This window comes from Paramisgurnus dabryanus, chromosome 9 (assembly GCF_030506205.2).
Source record: "Paramisgurnus dabryanus chromosome 9, PD_genome_1.1, whole genome shotgun sequence".
Classification (NCBI taxonomy): domain Eukaryota; kingdom Metazoa; phylum Chordata; class Actinopteri; order Cypriniformes; family Cobitidae; genus Paramisgurnus; species Paramisgurnus dabryanus.
This window is the reverse complement of record NC_133345.1, coordinates 40,178,625-40,195,683: the sequence shown is the minus strand read 5'-3', so window position 1 is coordinate 40,195,683 and position 17,059 is coordinate 40,178,625. Positions and strand designations below refer to the sequence as shown.

At 38.8% G+C, this 17,059-nt stretch overlaps 2 protein-coding genes across 5 annotated transcripts in view; one reads left to right on the top strand and one right to left on the bottom strand.

Annotated features, from left to right (window-relative positions):
- The first annotated feature begins 26 nt into the window (after positions 1-26).
- On the top strand, positions 27-4,229 carry LOC135746457 (uncharacterized). The gene is made up of 9 exons (XM_073815666.1): positions 27-404; positions 901-1,074; positions 1,530-2,102; positions 2,186-2,344; positions 2,536-2,630; positions 2,756-2,806; positions 2,958-3,336; positions 3,439-3,603; positions 4,122-4,229. The coding sequence occupies exons 1-9, from the start codon at positions 146-148 to the stop codon at positions 4,157-4,159; spliced, it is 1,893 nt and encodes a 630-aa protein (XP_073671767.1). The 5' UTR covers positions 27-145; the 3' UTR covers positions 4,160-4,229.
- Positions 4,230-8,327: 4,098 nt separating this feature from the next.
- The window catches only part of trip12 (thyroid hormone receptor interactor 12), a 44,424-nt gene continuing 35,692 nt past the window's right edge, over positions 8,328-17,059 (bottom strand). For all 4 annotated transcript variants that reach the window (XM_065265114.1, XM_065265117.1, XM_065265118.1 and 1 more), the window contains 10 exons: positions 16,824-16,980; positions 16,614-16,712; positions 16,371-16,485; positions 16,138-16,292; positions 13,027-13,191; positions 10,500-10,664; positions 10,308-10,421; positions 10,134-10,228; positions 9,945-10,048; positions 8,328-9,867 (listed from right to left, as the gene is read on the bottom strand). In XM_065265114.1, coding sequence (XP_065121186.1) covers positions 9,671-9,867; positions 9,945-10,048; positions 10,134-10,228; positions 10,308-10,421; positions 10,500-10,664; positions 13,027-13,191; positions 16,138-16,292; positions 16,371-16,485; positions 16,614-16,712; positions 16,824-16,980 — 1,366 coding nt within the window. In that variant the 3' untranslated portion in view covers positions 8,328-9,670. The remainder of the gene's footprint in view (positions 9,868-9,944; positions 10,049-10,133; positions 10,229-10,307; positions 10,422-10,499; positions 10,665-13,026; positions 13,192-16,137; positions 16,293-16,370; positions 16,486-16,613; positions 16,713-16,823; positions 16,981-17,059) is intronic.

Sequence of the window (17,059 nt, the reverse complement as noted above, 5' to 3'; positions counted from 1 at the left end):
ATGGTAAAAGCTAATGGTTCCTATTGGTATTTTAATGGAAACCATTAGAATTTTCTGTAATGGTTTTATTGTTTTTTTTTTAGCAGGGTAAACTCTGTCCAGGAAACTGCTTGTGTGTTATTTTGATGACATAAATTATGTGTAAATGCACTATTGCAGGAAATGTACAAACATAAGTGTTTACTCATTTAATCTCATATTTAACTTTATGTCCTCAGGATGTTTGACCCTCAGTAACACCGAGGGTCGCATCAATTTGAGCAGAGGTGTCAGCGGACCGAAGGTCGGTGGTTGTAGTGATCGATTCCCTGATCTGACCATCCATCAGTCACGGGATTCATCGCTCTTCCCCGATGGAAAGTCTAAGACACCTTTTATTTACACCTTGGACGACAGTCCAAAAGGTAAGATGATCTCAATATAATTAAAATACATTTATTGTACAGTCATGACAGCAGATGGTCCAGCTTACTGTAATATTAAAGTAAAACAAGTAAATATTTTATTGTAAGAAAATCAGAGTCTTGGGGAAGTCTTGTGAAAATCTGTAAATATTTTACAGTGCAGATTAAATTAGAGATCATGTCTTTATTGTGTTCGGTTGATCAGCGACTAAGCAGTTACTAAGCATTATTAATACTGTAAATGCATGCCTTTCTATTGTTTTAAACCAAAAAGTCATGTCTTGAAAAAAATCACCCCTGCGTCGTGTTTGTGCTGTAGGCAGTGTTTATGTTAACCATGAGAAATACATTAGCTGGTACATATATCACATACATTTAAGAAGAGCCGCCTAGCTCACATTTTTCTTGACTTTATAATTTATTTACCTTTTTACATTTGGCGGTTCAGAGAGAAAAGTGCCCTCATTTGATCTCTTATCTAACTTCATGTCCTCAGCATGTTTGACCCTCAACAACACCAAGGGTGGAGTTGTTGATGGATTGAAGGTCGGCGTTTGTAGCGATGGTTTCCCTGATCTGAACACCTGTCAGTCACAGGATTCATCGCTCTTCGCTGAAAGAAAGATTGTGAGAGAACGTTTTATAGACACTGTGGACGACAGCCCAAAAGGTGAGATGAACTGAATGTCTGAACTACATTTATATTAAATAGAAGATCTTTACTATTAATAGATTAACACACTAAAGAGAACTACATCTGTTTATCATTCATTCAGATCTGCTTATCTGTGTCTCAAATATATTAAAAGTATTTAAATATCAAAGTATTTCAGTGTCATTTTAAAATGGACTGTTCACATATAAGACACAAATGTAAAGTAACGTCTTCATCTAATGTAGATTAATGGGCTTCATTATTTCTATCTTGATGTTTTATTCTGAAAAAAGTTTTTTGTGTCATTGTGTTTTCTGGAAAGACTGAATCAGTTGTGGAATTAAAAACTAACATTATGTATATATGTATATTTTTTAGTGTTGCAGATAAAATAACATTTAATTGAGATTATTACACTTAATCTGTGATGAGAGATTTAACCGTTTACTGTCTGGTTCTTCTTGTTTCAGTAGGCCGTGAGGGGAAGGGGGCAAGGATCCGTGGGCTCTTCAAAAGAGCTTGCAAGGCTGTAGCGCGCCCCTTCCTCAGCTGCCGGAGGAACAAAGTAAAACCTATTGTTCCTCCACTGAAGCCGGACAAATCTTCTTCAGGGCTGTCTGTCCAGTATGCATCCAGCCCCGAGGACAGTTTGGACTCAGGTTCTTACTGGGTCGGGGATACATCAGATGCATGTCCGGCTCAAGTGAAAAGTTCAGCCAAAGTTTGGTCTATGGCTGATCAAACTTCTTACACGGATTCATTTGAGGAAACGCATGTATTGAATACATCGGACATAGCGTCCGCTTCCTTAGATGACAGTGCCGATCACAGGAAAGGCGTTGAAGAACTGATGAATGCCCCATCAGGTTCCATAGAGACCTTAAGTCTCGATGCTCACAGTGCCGTGAAGGCATCTAGTAGAGCTGTGAAGAGAAGATCTTTATCAGCTGACAGTTGGTCCAGTGGGATGACATATGAGTCATCAGAAGCCGCATACCTGGACTTTGAATATGGCATGAATATGGCAGAGATCTGCCCAGAAGGTAAGATGAAATGATGATGTCATTATTAACACCTGTAATGAATCATTCAGAGATGTTTTTAATGCTTTACTGTTTGTGTTTAGAACAATGTGCCAAAAAGAAGGCAGGAAAGTGGGGGATCGTAAAGAGAACCTGGAAGGCTATAGAGCGAACCTTCCTCTCCTGCGTCAGTACCAAAGTGGAGCCTTTTGTGCCTCCACTGCAACCAGACACTTCCCCATCTTATCAAGAAAGTTTTGATGGTGAGTCTGTGATCATTATTACTGCTTATTGTCTAAATATCATTGCTTTAGTTTTCAGTTTGATGTCACCTCACTTAAAGTAACTGCAGACATTAACCGCGTCAGTGGTGGTTCATGCAAGACAAGCAGAGGTACTGTACTGTATATATCGAATGTATTGTCATGTGTTATGTTATGTGTGTGTGTTTCAGATTATGTGGAGACTTACTATAACGTGGGGGATGTTTTGGGTGAAGGTTGCTTTGGAAGTGTCTGTGAGGCCACACGTATATCTGATGGCCAAAAGGTAGCAGACTTTTACCAAATTTAACATTGTTCCCCTTTTATGCACTTGGAAATCTGTCTATGTACAGACTGTGGATGGTTATGTGTTTAAAGGTCATGTTTTTAATAGTTTTTTATCCTTTGCAGGTCGCCATCAAATTCATACACAAGCTTGGCGATGACCGTACTCTTGCTATTGTGAGTGACAAAACATGTTTAGTTATTTAATAGCTTATGATACAATATAATGAATAAACCTGTATCTAACATGAGACTTGACTGAAATACTGTAGAGAATAAAGACATCTGAATATATTAAAGTGATAACATTTTTCCCTGTTTTTTCCAGCCTGGCTATTCTGAACCTCTGATTACAGAAGTGGCACTCATGGTTAAGATGAGTGAACCTCCCTTAAGCCCAAATGTAATCCAGATGATCGAAAGTTTTGAAGACGATGAGAAACTAGCAATTGTTATGGAGTACCCCCAGCCCTGCATAACCTTACATGATTACATAACAGAGAATGAGATGTTATGTGAAGAAATAGCGCGTATATTAATGCGTCAAGCGGTGCAGGCAGTAATAGACTGCATTGACCACGGTGTCGTTCATACTGACATCCATCCTGGTAACATCCTGATCACCAGCACTTTAGGCCTGAAGTTAATTGACTTCAGTTGTGGTCAGCTGTTTACCAGAGATGTCTATGACATTAGTCAGTATGTAGGTGAGCTGGGTTTTTTGTGTCCCTGTAGCACAGTAATGGAAACTTATTTATTATGTGACACTTGTACAGTTTGGCTAAACTCTGAATCTGTCTCACTTACAGGAAACCGAGGGTACTGCCCACCCGAGGTCACAGAGACGAACAGATTTCATGCCATCTCTGCCAACGTCTGGTCTCTTGGTGTGCTCCTCTTTGAAATGGTCAACGGATGTTTGCCGGATCCAGAGTCGGAGGAAGTCCTGTTTGTGAATCCTGACTTATCAGGAGGTGAGTGAATGAGAAATGTTGATAAACATGGACAGAAATAATCTGGGAGAGTGTCACATGCAGGAACAGACAAACAAGACAAACCCAAAATGTTTAACTCTTTGAACTTAAAGGTCATGTCGCTTATGTCATCTGATGCTATGATGATGACATAAGAATGATTAGTTATGCTTGAGTTATGTGTATCATGACTAACCAGCTCTCCTCTTTAAACCTCTTCAGCATGCCGTTGTATTATTAGACAGTGTCTAGCACGTGATCCAGCTGATCGACCCACATTACAGCAGATCTTACGGTACAGATGGTTTAATCCATAATGAAGTCAGACAGGGTCTTCTGTTCATCACTGCTGTCAGACGTCAGGTAGTGTTACAGACAGAGTAGTCAGAGGTTCAGATGAAGTTTGAAAACAGTTGTTGAAGTCAACGGAGCTCATGGTTCAGTCAGAGTTTCTGTTTGATTATATCATACATATAATGACTGACTAAATGAAGATTTTCCTGCTTTTTCTTCCTTAGGGTTGGATCTAAAAGTGCTGGACACTACACAGGACTGAGCAAACCAGACCAGACCTCATTGACCTTATAAAATACTGTAGATATAGAAAGTAGATATATAAAGCAAACATTGTATTATTGTAAAATCTCTTAAACACATTGTTAATAATAAGAATAACAAGTTTATTAAGGCTTATGATGATATTTATTGTTTTCTTTTTTATTTCATTCTTTTTTATTGTGTATTGGATTTTGTATTTGTATTTCTTTTGTCTTGCAATAAAACGGTATTAATAAATACAATAAAAATAAATATATTTGACTTATCTTTCCTTTGTTATATTTTTTCAATAATTGTTTATTTTTTCCATTTACTTTCCCATGTGTTCTGATGACATTGAATATTCTTGATAGAAAGTGAGTGGGGCGAAAGTCAGCTAAATGGGCCAAATAAGGTTGTAGCGTCATCTCTTAAACTTTTTACTGCCAATCACAATGACTGATCTATCTTGCATGTTGACATGTAACAGCCATTTTGATTGGTCTGAGTTTTTTTTTAAAGCGGGCAGAGTTTCACATGTTACTTGTCAGATAAATTAGACTTAATTTCATGCTTTGCGGTAAGAACATGGGGGTGACGTCAACGTACCGCGAGAGCGAATCAAAATTAGACTTCTCCGCATAGATATGTACACTAGATGTCGCCTTGGCTACAGCAGTTCATTGGACCGAATGTGTCAAACAGAGCCGCCATCTTGAAACAGGGGAATCCCGCATCAGCGTCATTGTAGGCAATGGTGTAACAGAAATAAAATCACCATAAATCGTCATGAACGCGATTTTCTTTGTTTTCTTTTGGTTCGTTTCAACAGTCAGACATGTATTTAGCGTTTAGTCCAGGAAAAAATAAAAGTTTTAATTTTATGAAAATTTACTTTTTTTAACTGTAATGCATAGTGCTAGTAGCCCTTTCATCCATGCGCAGCACAAAAGTCCGGCATCGTTCATGAATTCGAAGTACAGGCGGAGATAGCTGCTTTACCTAGATACTTCCAATGACAAGACCCCTGTTCTAAGATGGCGGCGGTTTTGACGCATGCTCAGAGCCCCAAGGCGACATCTAGTGTATATATCTATGACTTCTCCGTATGATTTCTTACCGCTCTCGCGTTACTTTGACGTCTTTCGTCTGTCGGTTCTTGTGGCACTGCATTAAAGGTATAGCGGAAGATTTTCGTTTTCCGGGTGGATCATCACTGTTATTGGTCATCCCAGATATCAATCATTCTGATTATATGTTGACGTATGCTGCGTTCCAGGCAACCCGTAACCCGTAACTCACGAGTTCAAAACCACGCCTCACGACTCTGAACTGGGAGTACATCGATCTAGTACGAGTTCACGGGTGGGAAGTCACGGGTTTGACTGCCGTTCCAGTGCACTTTCACCGGTAGAAGGTTGTAAAAACACGAGTTACGGGCTGCCTGGAACGCATAAGGTCGTGAGTCGTGGTTTTGAAGTCGTAACTCACGGGTTTAAAAACCTGCCTGGAACGCACCAGTATAACCGTCGCACGTGCTCGCCTCTACGTTTGCTTCTGCACATGCGCACTTTCACGTGTATGTGTGTTGTGCTACGGTTTCAACCATTCATTGAAGGTCGCGTTCTCACTGTGTTTTTTTCAAAATGTCTGAGGGTCACAAGAGAAAAAGTGTCTACGAATTGTATGACAAGAAGAGAAAGGACTATAAATAAAGAAACAAGACCAGAGTGTTTATGGGAGACTATTTCACACGCTGGCGTGAGCTAAAGGACAGGTTGGGCTTCCCACGCGAAGTTTCTTCTGGAAAGGTACATTTTGTCATGCTATTTGGAGAAATCCATTTAAAATCACTGCTGGTAAAAGTTGATGTAAGCTATGATTTGCGATGCTAGCCCTGGCACAAGTCACGAACCGCACAGACACGGTAAACATGCCGACAGAAACTTGTAAACAGAGCGAAGAGAAGAACTTAGCTCCTGCACGCTCTCTCTCTGTCTCGTGCACGCGTTTAACAGGCGTTCCCTCTCGGGAGCATTTTTTAAAAAATATCGAGGGGCGGTTCTTTTAAATAATTTGGGAAAATCTTCCGCTATACCTTTAAGTCGAACAAGCCCATTGTAAGGGAAGGGTTAGCCTGACATAGACATTTTAATTCATCACTAATAAGTGCACTAAAGCAATTATAAATAAGCTAACCAACAAAGCAAATCTTTTTGAACAATATTTTGACAAATAAAAAGTTACATTTAAAAAAAGGGGCCAGTTGTTCAAAAGTAATCCATTTGGATTTTGGCTGTCGGATTAGATCAAAATTTTAAAATGGGTTGTTCAAAACATTTTAGTAAGATTGGGATTTGTTTGATCCCAAAAAGTAGGATTATTCTGATCCCATCAGAAGGGTGGATTTCAGGAACAAAAATGTAATAAAACTTCAAATAAAATGTTACTAAAACTTAGAAACCTTCAGTTAGTCTACAATACAATATTTCTATTATGTAATATTATACATTTATCCTTTGTTTGTTGAAATTTTGTTCAGTTCAGTTTAATGATAAAGTATTCAAAGTATAACATTGGGCTAGCATTTAAACCTTCCAGTGAATTAAGAAAGAAAATGTCCATATAAATCCCTCAGACTAAAATATTTACCATTTAATTTGAACAAAAGTCATCATTAACATTAACTGTCATTTGGCACTGTACAGTATATTCATTAAAATCACAATCATCAGAAACCAAACAGTCACAAGTTTTAACAACCGGCATTTCTACAAATGTAAACTACCATGTTTCAATGTGTTTGTGTATAATCTATGTTTATTTTTTGAGGGCCAGAAGAACCGACTAAATGTTCAATTGAAATAAAAAGGGACAGTTGTGTTGTTTTGTTGTCTTTTGAAGTAAAAACACTTAGGGGCGGTTTCCCGGACAGGGATTAGACTAGTCCTAGACTAAAACATTTTTAAGAGCTCTCCAAACTGAAAACAACTTGAACTGACATATCTTAAAATACACCAGTGCCCTTTGTTTTGCCTCAAAATGCACACAGGCAATGTTTTTAGTAAGACATGTTTGTTAAAACTAGTTATATTTCCTAATTAAACTAAGGCCTAGTCCTGGATTAAGCCCTGTCCGGGAAACCACCCCATAGTGACCCCATACAAACCAAACTACTTGCTGTTTCTTACATAGGTAGTCAACACTGACAGGTGATCTCATTTAATCCAGATTTGCTATCAGATCTGAAAAAGTGTGTATCTGGATCAGGGTGATCCAATCCAATTTTGCTTTGAAAAACCAGGACAAAAGTGAAATGGTTTACCTGATCCTGCAAAACATGGGATTTCCAAATCTGGATTATTTTGATCCAGATTAAACTTTCTGAACAACTGGCCCATTGTGTTAATCTGTCATATAAATAGATATTAAATCAATATTACAGTATTGTGCCATTCTGAGCTTAAGGAAAGAATTTTACTTACACAGTTGACCATACAAAATGGGAAATCTGTGTTTTCTTCATTTCTTTTTCATGCTGCTTTGGAATAATAAACAATTGTGAAAAGTGCTATATAAATAAAACTGAATTGAATACACTAGCTCACAATATCAGACGATGTGCAATATTGTTTTCAGGAGAAGGCAACAAGAAAGTATTTTAATAGCTTATTATTTTCAAGAAATGTGCAATATATTACTGGAAAATTGACATTTAATCACAAAATGCAAATCAATGCAGGTGCATTTTCAAATGTTTTCTCTAGAGCTGTCAATAACGGTTATTTTCTTATTTACCGAAGATTTTATTTATTTATAGATTTGGAAAGTATCAAAAGTGAGTAATCATACTGTTTTAGTGAACCTGTTAAAGTACAGAAATAAATGTATTAGCAATAAACTTATGTATATTATGTATTATAACAAATATATCAGCAGAGGGCGCCAGCGGCCTGATGATTGTTGTTAAACTTTACATCAAGAGCAAACCATTGTTTATTTAATGTAATGTTTGGCCACATCTTTATGATAGAAAAGCTACAATTTCCTGAATAAGAATGTAAGTGTTTAAAGTTTTATAATGAAACCTCAAACACCAAGTCCTAAATAAATATTGTAAAATGTGACTTGCATTCAGCACCCCAACACACACACAAAACACGATCTGGGTCAGTAAGAGGACAAAGTGAGTCAAACAATTACTTTATTTATGTTCAGGTAAAAACATGAACCTGATGCAGTAAATTATTGCAGATCTTAGAAACCAGCACATGAACAATGAGGGCAGGAGAGCAAACAGTGGCGCCTCCTCCTGGCCACAGACTGCAGTGCACACCACGGTTTGTTCCAAGCCAGCAGTGCAAAAATAAACTACAGCAAGAGGAAAAAACAGGAACGGAAAATAAAAAATCATTTCAAAACAAAAAAGGCAGCCACCTCAAACCGGGTGTGAAAACTGCATATAAACTTTATATCATTTAATGATTTTTTTCTCTTTTTTTTTTTGAAATGCAATCTGGCCACGAAACCATAAAATAAGACCAGCCAAATCTTTTAAACTGAATTTCTTGTGCTCGGCTACATAATGGGATTAAAGCCCGCCTTTACCAGCCAAGCAACTTCAGCAGGCCCATCATTAAGTCCCCAGAAGTCCAGCAGAGGCACACTACTATAACCATATAAGAGTCTATTTTATCCAACACAATGGATAGATAGATCTTTTCAACAACGAGCAGAGGCTCGATGTGAAATATTGGCCAGAAAACTATTTCAACTCGGGTTAAAAAAACAACAATAATAATAATAATAATTATAATATTATTATAATAATAAAGATACTACGCTTCCAACACTACCCGCATTCAACCAACTGGAACTCTCTCTCTCTCTCTTACACGTTCAAAAACTCTCTCAAATAAAAGAAAAACGACACACGAGAGGAAAAAGAGAAATTGAACAAAGTGAAACCAAAATGCGACAAGACCAGAGGGGTATAATACAGAACAGGGGGCTGCTAGTCTATCAAATGTGTCTGCAAATGTTTCTCTGTACAAATGATCTTTGGAGCTATAGGAACCCTTGCCTGCTTGATGGATGCCCCCTCCCCAATAGGAACACACAGTGAAGATGTCATCCACCAGGAGAGAAAAACATCCCCTATATGTGACACAATAAGTTTAAAACATCACCCCAACCTTAAGCTTGAACATCTCTCAACTACTGATATATTTTATAATCTGCTCTCCTTTGTGTTTCCTTTATTTTGTTTCTTAAAAAAAAAAAAATAATGTCACGTAACACCCCTTCCTCCGGTTCGGATTCAAAATGAAGTCTCTTACGCTCTATGGTTTAAGGTTTCTGCAAGCTGCTTTTTTTTTTAAACAAGTAGGCTGTACATATTTCGCCTCAATGTGGGTGTTTACAAAAAAGAAAACGTGGGAAAACGAAAGAGGAAGAAGTCAGGATTTCTGTGGTTCTGCAGTGAGTCGATTGAAGGCCATTTCTGAGTGAGAGGGTGCAGGACGTGAGATCAGGACAGGTGGAAAGACTGCTGACCCTCACGGGCGGCAATCAACAGTTTCTCGCGCATGATCTCGATGCTGGAGTAATCCGGCAGTTTCAGGTAGTTCACGCACGTCATCACGGAAGGAAGAAAGTCGTCCGGGTTCTCCGTCGACTCGAACGTCTTCCGAACGATGGTGAGAGGAGGGTTTAAACTCCGGAATCCTGGAAGGAAAAGACAGGTTAGCGGGGAACGCGTCGCAGTGTTAAAATCTGCAGCGAGGATGGATACGATTTCTCACCTCCGACTGGAAGTCTGGGGCTCCCTGTGACAAACTGCAGGAAAAGCCTCTGTTGCTCCGCATCGAAACTGCTCAGCACCTCGAACAGGAACCGCACTGCACGACTACACACGAGGAAAATAGCGAAATCTCATTTATTCTGTTCGAGTGAATGAAATACATACGTGTGATTAGCATGTGACGGCGTACCTGTCGTGCGTGTAGCCGTGGTCCGGTCTGCAGCACTCCATCAGTGTCTTTACATCCCAGGACTCTGATTTGCTACCACAGAGTAACTGATCCAGCTGTGCGAAATGAAAATTCGAGTAAATACTAAAACTAGATTGAAATGGAAAGATCAGTGGCGAATCTCAAAGCACTCACCTCTTCAGGATAGAAGTACTGCAGGTGATGAAGAGGGAACACGGACTCGAATCCTTCCCTAAAAGACTCGAACTGTCGGGACACGCCCTCATTGAGGGTCCAGTAGACCACCAACTAGTTAAATGAAAGGGGTATCCGGTTAGAAACGTGCAGTGGGACTACACAGACATGCAGAGTTATTTAGTTGCGTACTCTGAGGTATTCCTCCAAATTGTGAATGGTGACTGGCACATCTTTGCCTCCCTTCTTCAGCTCGATGTTGGGGAATCCGGGCAGAGTGAAGTCGAGCCCCAGGTCCTCTACTGAGCAGCCGTTCATGTTAAGACTCTCCAAGGCCTGCTGCAGGGTCTCCCGCGTCTGAACAAAACAGAAACGGCAATTCAAGAAGGGTTTCATTGCAGATGGACTCAATTTTGATGTGTATTAGACATGTGCCGGTTACTGGTTTAAAGGTATACAAAGGTTTTAAAGAGTTCACCACTAAAATACTGTGTCATTTTATTGAATTGATGTTTTTTTTCTTGTTTATTCTGAGTTTATACTGGGAAAACACTTTCTATAAGCGGATAAATCAAAATTGCACTGCTACTAAATCATGTAATTCATTTGATGTTTTAATTTAATATATTTTACATAAAAAATATTATACTTTAAAAAGTCAAAAGATTAATCGCGATAAATCAAATACAAAATAAAAGTTTGTTTTTGCATAATATGTGCGTGTAAATATTTGTATATATAAATACACACATACACATGTATTTAAGAAACATTTACATACATACATACATACATACATACATACATACATACATACATACATACATACATACATACATACATACATACATACATACATACATACATACATACATACATACATACTTGATATATTTTGTATTGTATAAATTTAAGAAAAATTTTATTTATGTTTTTTTACCTTAGTTAACTTCAAATTCAAGGACTTCTCAGGTCCAATACAATCAAAATCAAGGACTAAATGTGGGGACACATTTCAAGTGAGAGCAAGGTTACATTGTGTTACCTTTTAAGATACATTGTTACAGTTCCCTTTCGAGGGAACTTGCGCTGCGTCACTAAAGTGACACTTGGGGGGCACCTATCGCTATCTGAAATATTGCCAAAGATGGCGTTACAGGGATGCAGGAAGTATGGCAAGGGAGACGCAGCGTCTCGTTCCCTTCTCAGGGAACAACAGTTACATACGTAACCCGAGACGTTTTCATGTGTCAAACACAACTATGCAACAAAGCATTTTGGTATGAACCAACATTCGCATACAGAAGATATAAGCATTTAAAGCGAACAGTTTAGCACCTGTGCTTAAAAAGTCGAGAATTTTATAATATTATCCTACACTTCCAGAAAACTTCTTGCATAAAATAGATTCAAGCACTTTCAATGTCCTGTATCTATGCATGTATATTTTCCCAGGGCCTTGAATTTTCCCCCAGATTCACAAACTTTCCAGGATTTCAAGGACCCGTAGGAACCCTGTTTTTATTTATATATGTATTTGTGTATTATTAGGGCTGTCAATAGATTCAAATATTTAATCTAGATTAAGGGCATTATTGTCATGAGTTAACTCGTGATTAATCCCAACTTAATCACGCATTTTTATCGGTTCTCTATTTACATTAATTTAACACTTTTCAATGTTTTAATACTCTAATCAACATGGGCATGGACAGTCAAAAACAATTTCAATATATATCAGTTTATAACACACACTGACTTTACTTAGGGGGGCCGCCCATGGATATTAACAAGCGCCCAAGTATATTTGGCACAAATTTGGTCTTTTTTGTTATCTTGTGATAATGACACTCTTTTATAATGACATTTTGCGTGCATTAATGCATTAAACTTTTGTTTACAAAGACATGAAACTCACCGAGTGGTCAGGGGTGTTCACTGGTATGCTCACACAAAAATCGCTGCAAAAGATGCTTTCCAACAGGTGTTTTAGCATTCGTTGTAAACTTGTGGACCTATTTTTCCAAACGCCTCACACCCGTATATTCTTCCGTTGAGAGCTTGAATAATAAACACTCCAGCCCAGGTGGTGGCGCTAATCCGCCATTGCCAATTGCAAGAATAGAAACAAAGTTCCCGGCGCGGAGTAATATCGTACCTCACAGCACAACTAATACAAGTCAATGGAGTTGGTAAAAACTACGATAAAACCTGTTGGAATGCGTATTTTGCAGCGATTGTTGTGTGAGCATATCAGTGAACACCCCTGACCACTCGGTGAGTTTCACGTCTTTGTAAACGAAAGTTAAATGCATTTTAGGAAGGATTGTTCCAGTGCACCATTAAACCCATTGTAAAGGTGGGAGGTGAAACACAAACACCATAAAATTCTCAGGGCAGCCGCATATGTCGAATCTTCAGTCAAAACCGTTCTATTTCACCATAAACAATCTGAAAACAGGGCTTTAAGTGTAAAATACCAAACTTGTCCTTTAAAGGCTTTATCCAGTAGAAAAGTTGTTTGTATACGAAGACATATGTAAATAACACATTTTAAGTGTTGCAATGGCAAAACCGCGAAACTGTAGTATTTTTGCTTATGGTTATCTTACCGCCAAAATCTCATATCTAATAAATCGAGTTTCTCATGATGGGATTTGTTTGGTGAATGTTTCACAATGGTTGAATACTTGTATGCCTGTGGAGGTCCTGTACTCACATGTGATCTGTCCTGCTCTATTCTCTTCTTCTGTCGGATGATGTCCTCCAGATGCTGGATAGATTTGGCCACACCAGGATCGATGTTGACCAGGTCGTGAGAGCTGATTGATGTCTCGTGTCTCAACATCCACTTATAGAAGGGCAAACCTAACGGCAAATCCAACTGAAAACAGAAATATAATGCAATGTTAACGTAACCAGCAAACAACTACTGTGCCACCAAAATATAAAAACATAATTTAAAAAAACCAAAATGTGTAAATGGTTACATTGTTGATGCGTTTTAAACATCCTTAAGCCAGATGTATACTTCTGTGTCAGACCTACGCCTACTATGTGTAGCACAGATGCGCAACTGTCCAAAAATGTAACAAACGCTGTGATTGGTCTGCTAGATTGGTCTCCCTTACGTCAAAAAAATCTGTTTCCTCATACACATTTTTGCCTGTGGCAGAAAAAACAAAAGTTTACCAAGTTGAGGAGCGATATTTCAATCATTACTGCTTTTAAATGCTTCTCTAACAACGGCTGCGTCCGAAAGCTTGTGCAGCTGACTTGTTGCCTCTCTGCCTTATGATGCAATGAGTTCGGCGGCATGAAGGCAGCTCTGGGAAACGCATTCGGACAACCTTCATAGGCAGCGTAATAGAATTATGTTTGAACTATAAACAGAGAGCTCCTGGGACTCCCATAAAAAACAACACTAATTTCTCACTAGAAATGCAAACAAATGGTCTAAAAAGTGAAAATAAAACAATTTACAGTATACCAAATTTGTGATCCAGATGCTTTCCAGGCCGACCAATCACATTCCCCACGCAAAGAATTGTGGGACAAGACAATAAAGGTATGTAAGGAATGTAGACTGTAAAAAAATTGGACGACGCGACGTGCCTTCTTCCATTGTAATGAATTGAAGCACAAAAAATGTTCGACCACAGACGCCGCCAGGTTACGTAAAAACGCCAGTTTAGAGCCAGGGCATGCACAGAATGAATCATCCGTGGAGCCAAGGGAGGAGCCCCGGTATCAAATATCTGCCCAAACACCCAATTCAACCACGCCAATTATAACGACACGGCCAGTTTCTATAGCATCAAATTACTGATAAAATGAAACTTACCAAAATGAACAAATTAACATATATCAGTGTGATAACAACTACCTTAAAGTACCAAAACCATCTTTCAGAAATTTTTATTGGAAGTGTAAATATTTTTTTATTTAGAGCAGAGTCCGGTTCGATTGCATGGAGAGAGCAGCAAGCTACCAGGGGGCGTTCAAAGAGCCAGCTTCACTTTTCAAGATGTATAAGGCACAGACGGTCAAACATTGGATTTGGACGTGCCTTCCTGCCTTGAAATAAAGCAATAAACCCCAAGAAGCAGTGGGTTACCAGTGCATTTTATAACAGCTAAGGGGCTTTGTTAGGCACGACACGTTATAGCTGTTATAAAATGCACTGTAACCCCACTGCTTCGAGGGGTTTATTGCGTTTATAAAACGGTTACTTCATATGCATAACGTTAGCGGGATTTTATAAAATAAAACACAAATAAGTTGTAATTATATTAGTACAAATATTACTCTTCCACCAAACAAAGTAGTTCCTCAGAATCAAGTGTGACTGAAACAGAGCGCAGTTCCCAACCAACAGAGATGCAGCAAAGACACAATGAAAATATGATTTAAGACTGTGGTGTTTATTTTTATAAATCACCATTCATCTAATTTATACATTAACATTTATATTCTGCAACTGTTGAAGTGATGATCAAATATGCTTGGAAGCATGCTGAACTCTTTCCTCGTCAGCGTTTTTTTTTTTTTTTTTTTTTTTTAAGTTGCCACCCAGTTTTAGTTTAATGCCTTGCAGAAAAATTATCTTCTTTAAATAAACATAAAATCAAATGAAAGAACAGACCATCCGCTTTCAAACACAAACAAACAAATAAAAAAAGTTTCATCCTACCTTCATTTGTTCTCTTATCACCTCTCCAAATTTTCAGCTAAAAGCGGAGATAATTCCATTTTTGTGAAGAACTTATGTAAGAGATCAGATTCAGAGCCATCAAAACTTACACGCTGTGTTTTCAGTGTTGAGTGAATGCGTCAGTGTTTAAGTTGGGTAAGATCGCCCCCCAGTGGATAATAGCGGACGTATGAACTTGAGTTATAAACTCCTCAGACAACGTTTTCTCTTTATCGACGAGATGACTCAACAATATTTATTGTCATTTATCCGGATATCGCCATTAATTGTGCAATTGTAGACAAATTAAAAATATGATTAAATACTGTGGTGTTTATTTTCATAAATCAGTACGCAGCAACAGTGGCGCAGTGATACTTATGTAATGTGGTCTGAACCGTGAGGTTACCGGTGTATTTTATCTTGGCTTAGAACGCGTTTCAACCAATCAGAATGAAGAACCAGAACTGCCCGTTTTATAATGCTGCAATTTGGAGGTTTTGGACGCAGGCAACAGACACAACAAGGTTGTTATTCTTCGGCTTTCACCTTGATACGGTTAATACACCAGTAACATGTCCTTGGACACTGACTACTAATGTGTAATAGCACATAGACACAAACAATGACGCAAGAAATAAATGAAATCTGATGCGTAGCCTAAATCCTGGAGTTTAAGCAGTTTTTTTACGGGTATGCTAACATAGGCGCATAGCCGAACGCAGAGCCTATAAAAGCATAGTTTATTTAACTTGTACGCAAAAATCCGGCGGCGTACATACTCTAATGACGAAACTGTATGTGGACCCTCGCGTATGCTTAAAAATGTATACTGTGTTAGACTTGATGAGACTATTTCCAGTGCACTTATGTATTGCTATTCTTGTGTTGCTATAATTGCTTCTATTGTTTACCTCATTTGTAAGTCGCTTTGGACAAAAGCATCTGCTAAATGTTAAAACTGAACTATACTTTTAGCTTAAGGCATATGGCGTAGGTCCAACGCAGAAGTATATATCAGCCTTTATTTGCAGTTGCCCAGACAAGTGATTTTTAAACAGCATCGCCTGCAGAAGTATTATTATAATAAATTACAATAAAAATGACTTAAGTGCACATATATATTCGAGAACGTACCAATCTGAAGTCCATGACTGCTTTAGCCATGAGCTTGCCAAGAAAACGAAACTTCATTTTGATCTTGGCGATATGAGCTGGTTTGGTAGTTCGTCCGAAAGGTACTGCGAACAAACCCCTGGAGCTGAACATATACTTGGTAGCCTCGTGACTCCCTACAAAGAGACCAGACAGACACAGTGAGACAAACTTAAGAGCGTGACTGACCAAAATCTAACCTTTGGGTAAGTTACCTTTTGGGTTGGACAGAGTGACTTCCTCTCCTCGCCAAAGTCCCAAATCTGCCCTTTGCAACTCCTGAGACACCAAAGCGTAAAACTCTTGTGTAGGACCGAGACCCGTTCCCACCTGAGACACATGGGTCATGAAGTTAAAAAAAAGACAAAGAGAGACCAATAGGAAGAGTGAAACATGCATTTTCTTCTGTTTGCGCATCTCCATCAGATAGTGTTTGTTTGGTAAATAATGATGAATACCTCATTCTCATACTGTATCTCCAGCATGGCTCTGGAGCTCCCGAGGTCCTGCATTACAGACTCTGCTTGCTTCAGGAGCTCATCGCGATTTATCGTTCTCTAAACACAAGAATACAGTGCAGGAAACTAATTTAGACAATCGTTCACTTGGGATTTCCTGTCACGACCATTACATCATGCAAAAAACTTTAATGGGAATGGGATGGCAACCTTCTTCCTGTCGAGACGGGGAGCGACACGGCTGTCCTGCGAGTCCGACTGGTTGATCTCAGGGTTGGTGTCGAGGAGGCGTTGCATGGCGCGGTCCCGGTCGAATGCAGTTACGTAGAAGAGCATCTGCCGTGTGTCGAATGGGAAGAAGAACGGGCTGGAGAAGAGAGAGAAGGATGTTTTAAAAATTACAAAATAATCACAATACAGCGTAGAAGTTATGAAAACACGTGTAA

What these genes read in the sequence shown, in the direction of transcription:
- LOC135746457 (XM_073815666.1), top strand. Translation starts at nt 146, where the DNA reads ATGCACTATTGCAGGAAATGTACAAACATAAGTGTTTACTCATTTAAT. An exon ending in TTATCAAGAAAGTTTTGATG is followed by an intron (nt 2,345 to 2,535) that starts GTGAGTCTGTGA and finishes TGTGTGTTTCAG; the next exon opens with ATTATGTGGAGACTTACTAT. An exon ending in GTATATCTGATGGCCAAAAG is followed by an intron (nt 2,631 to 2,755) that starts GTAGCAGACTTT and finishes TATCCTTTGCAG; the next exon opens with GTCGCCATCAAATTCATACA.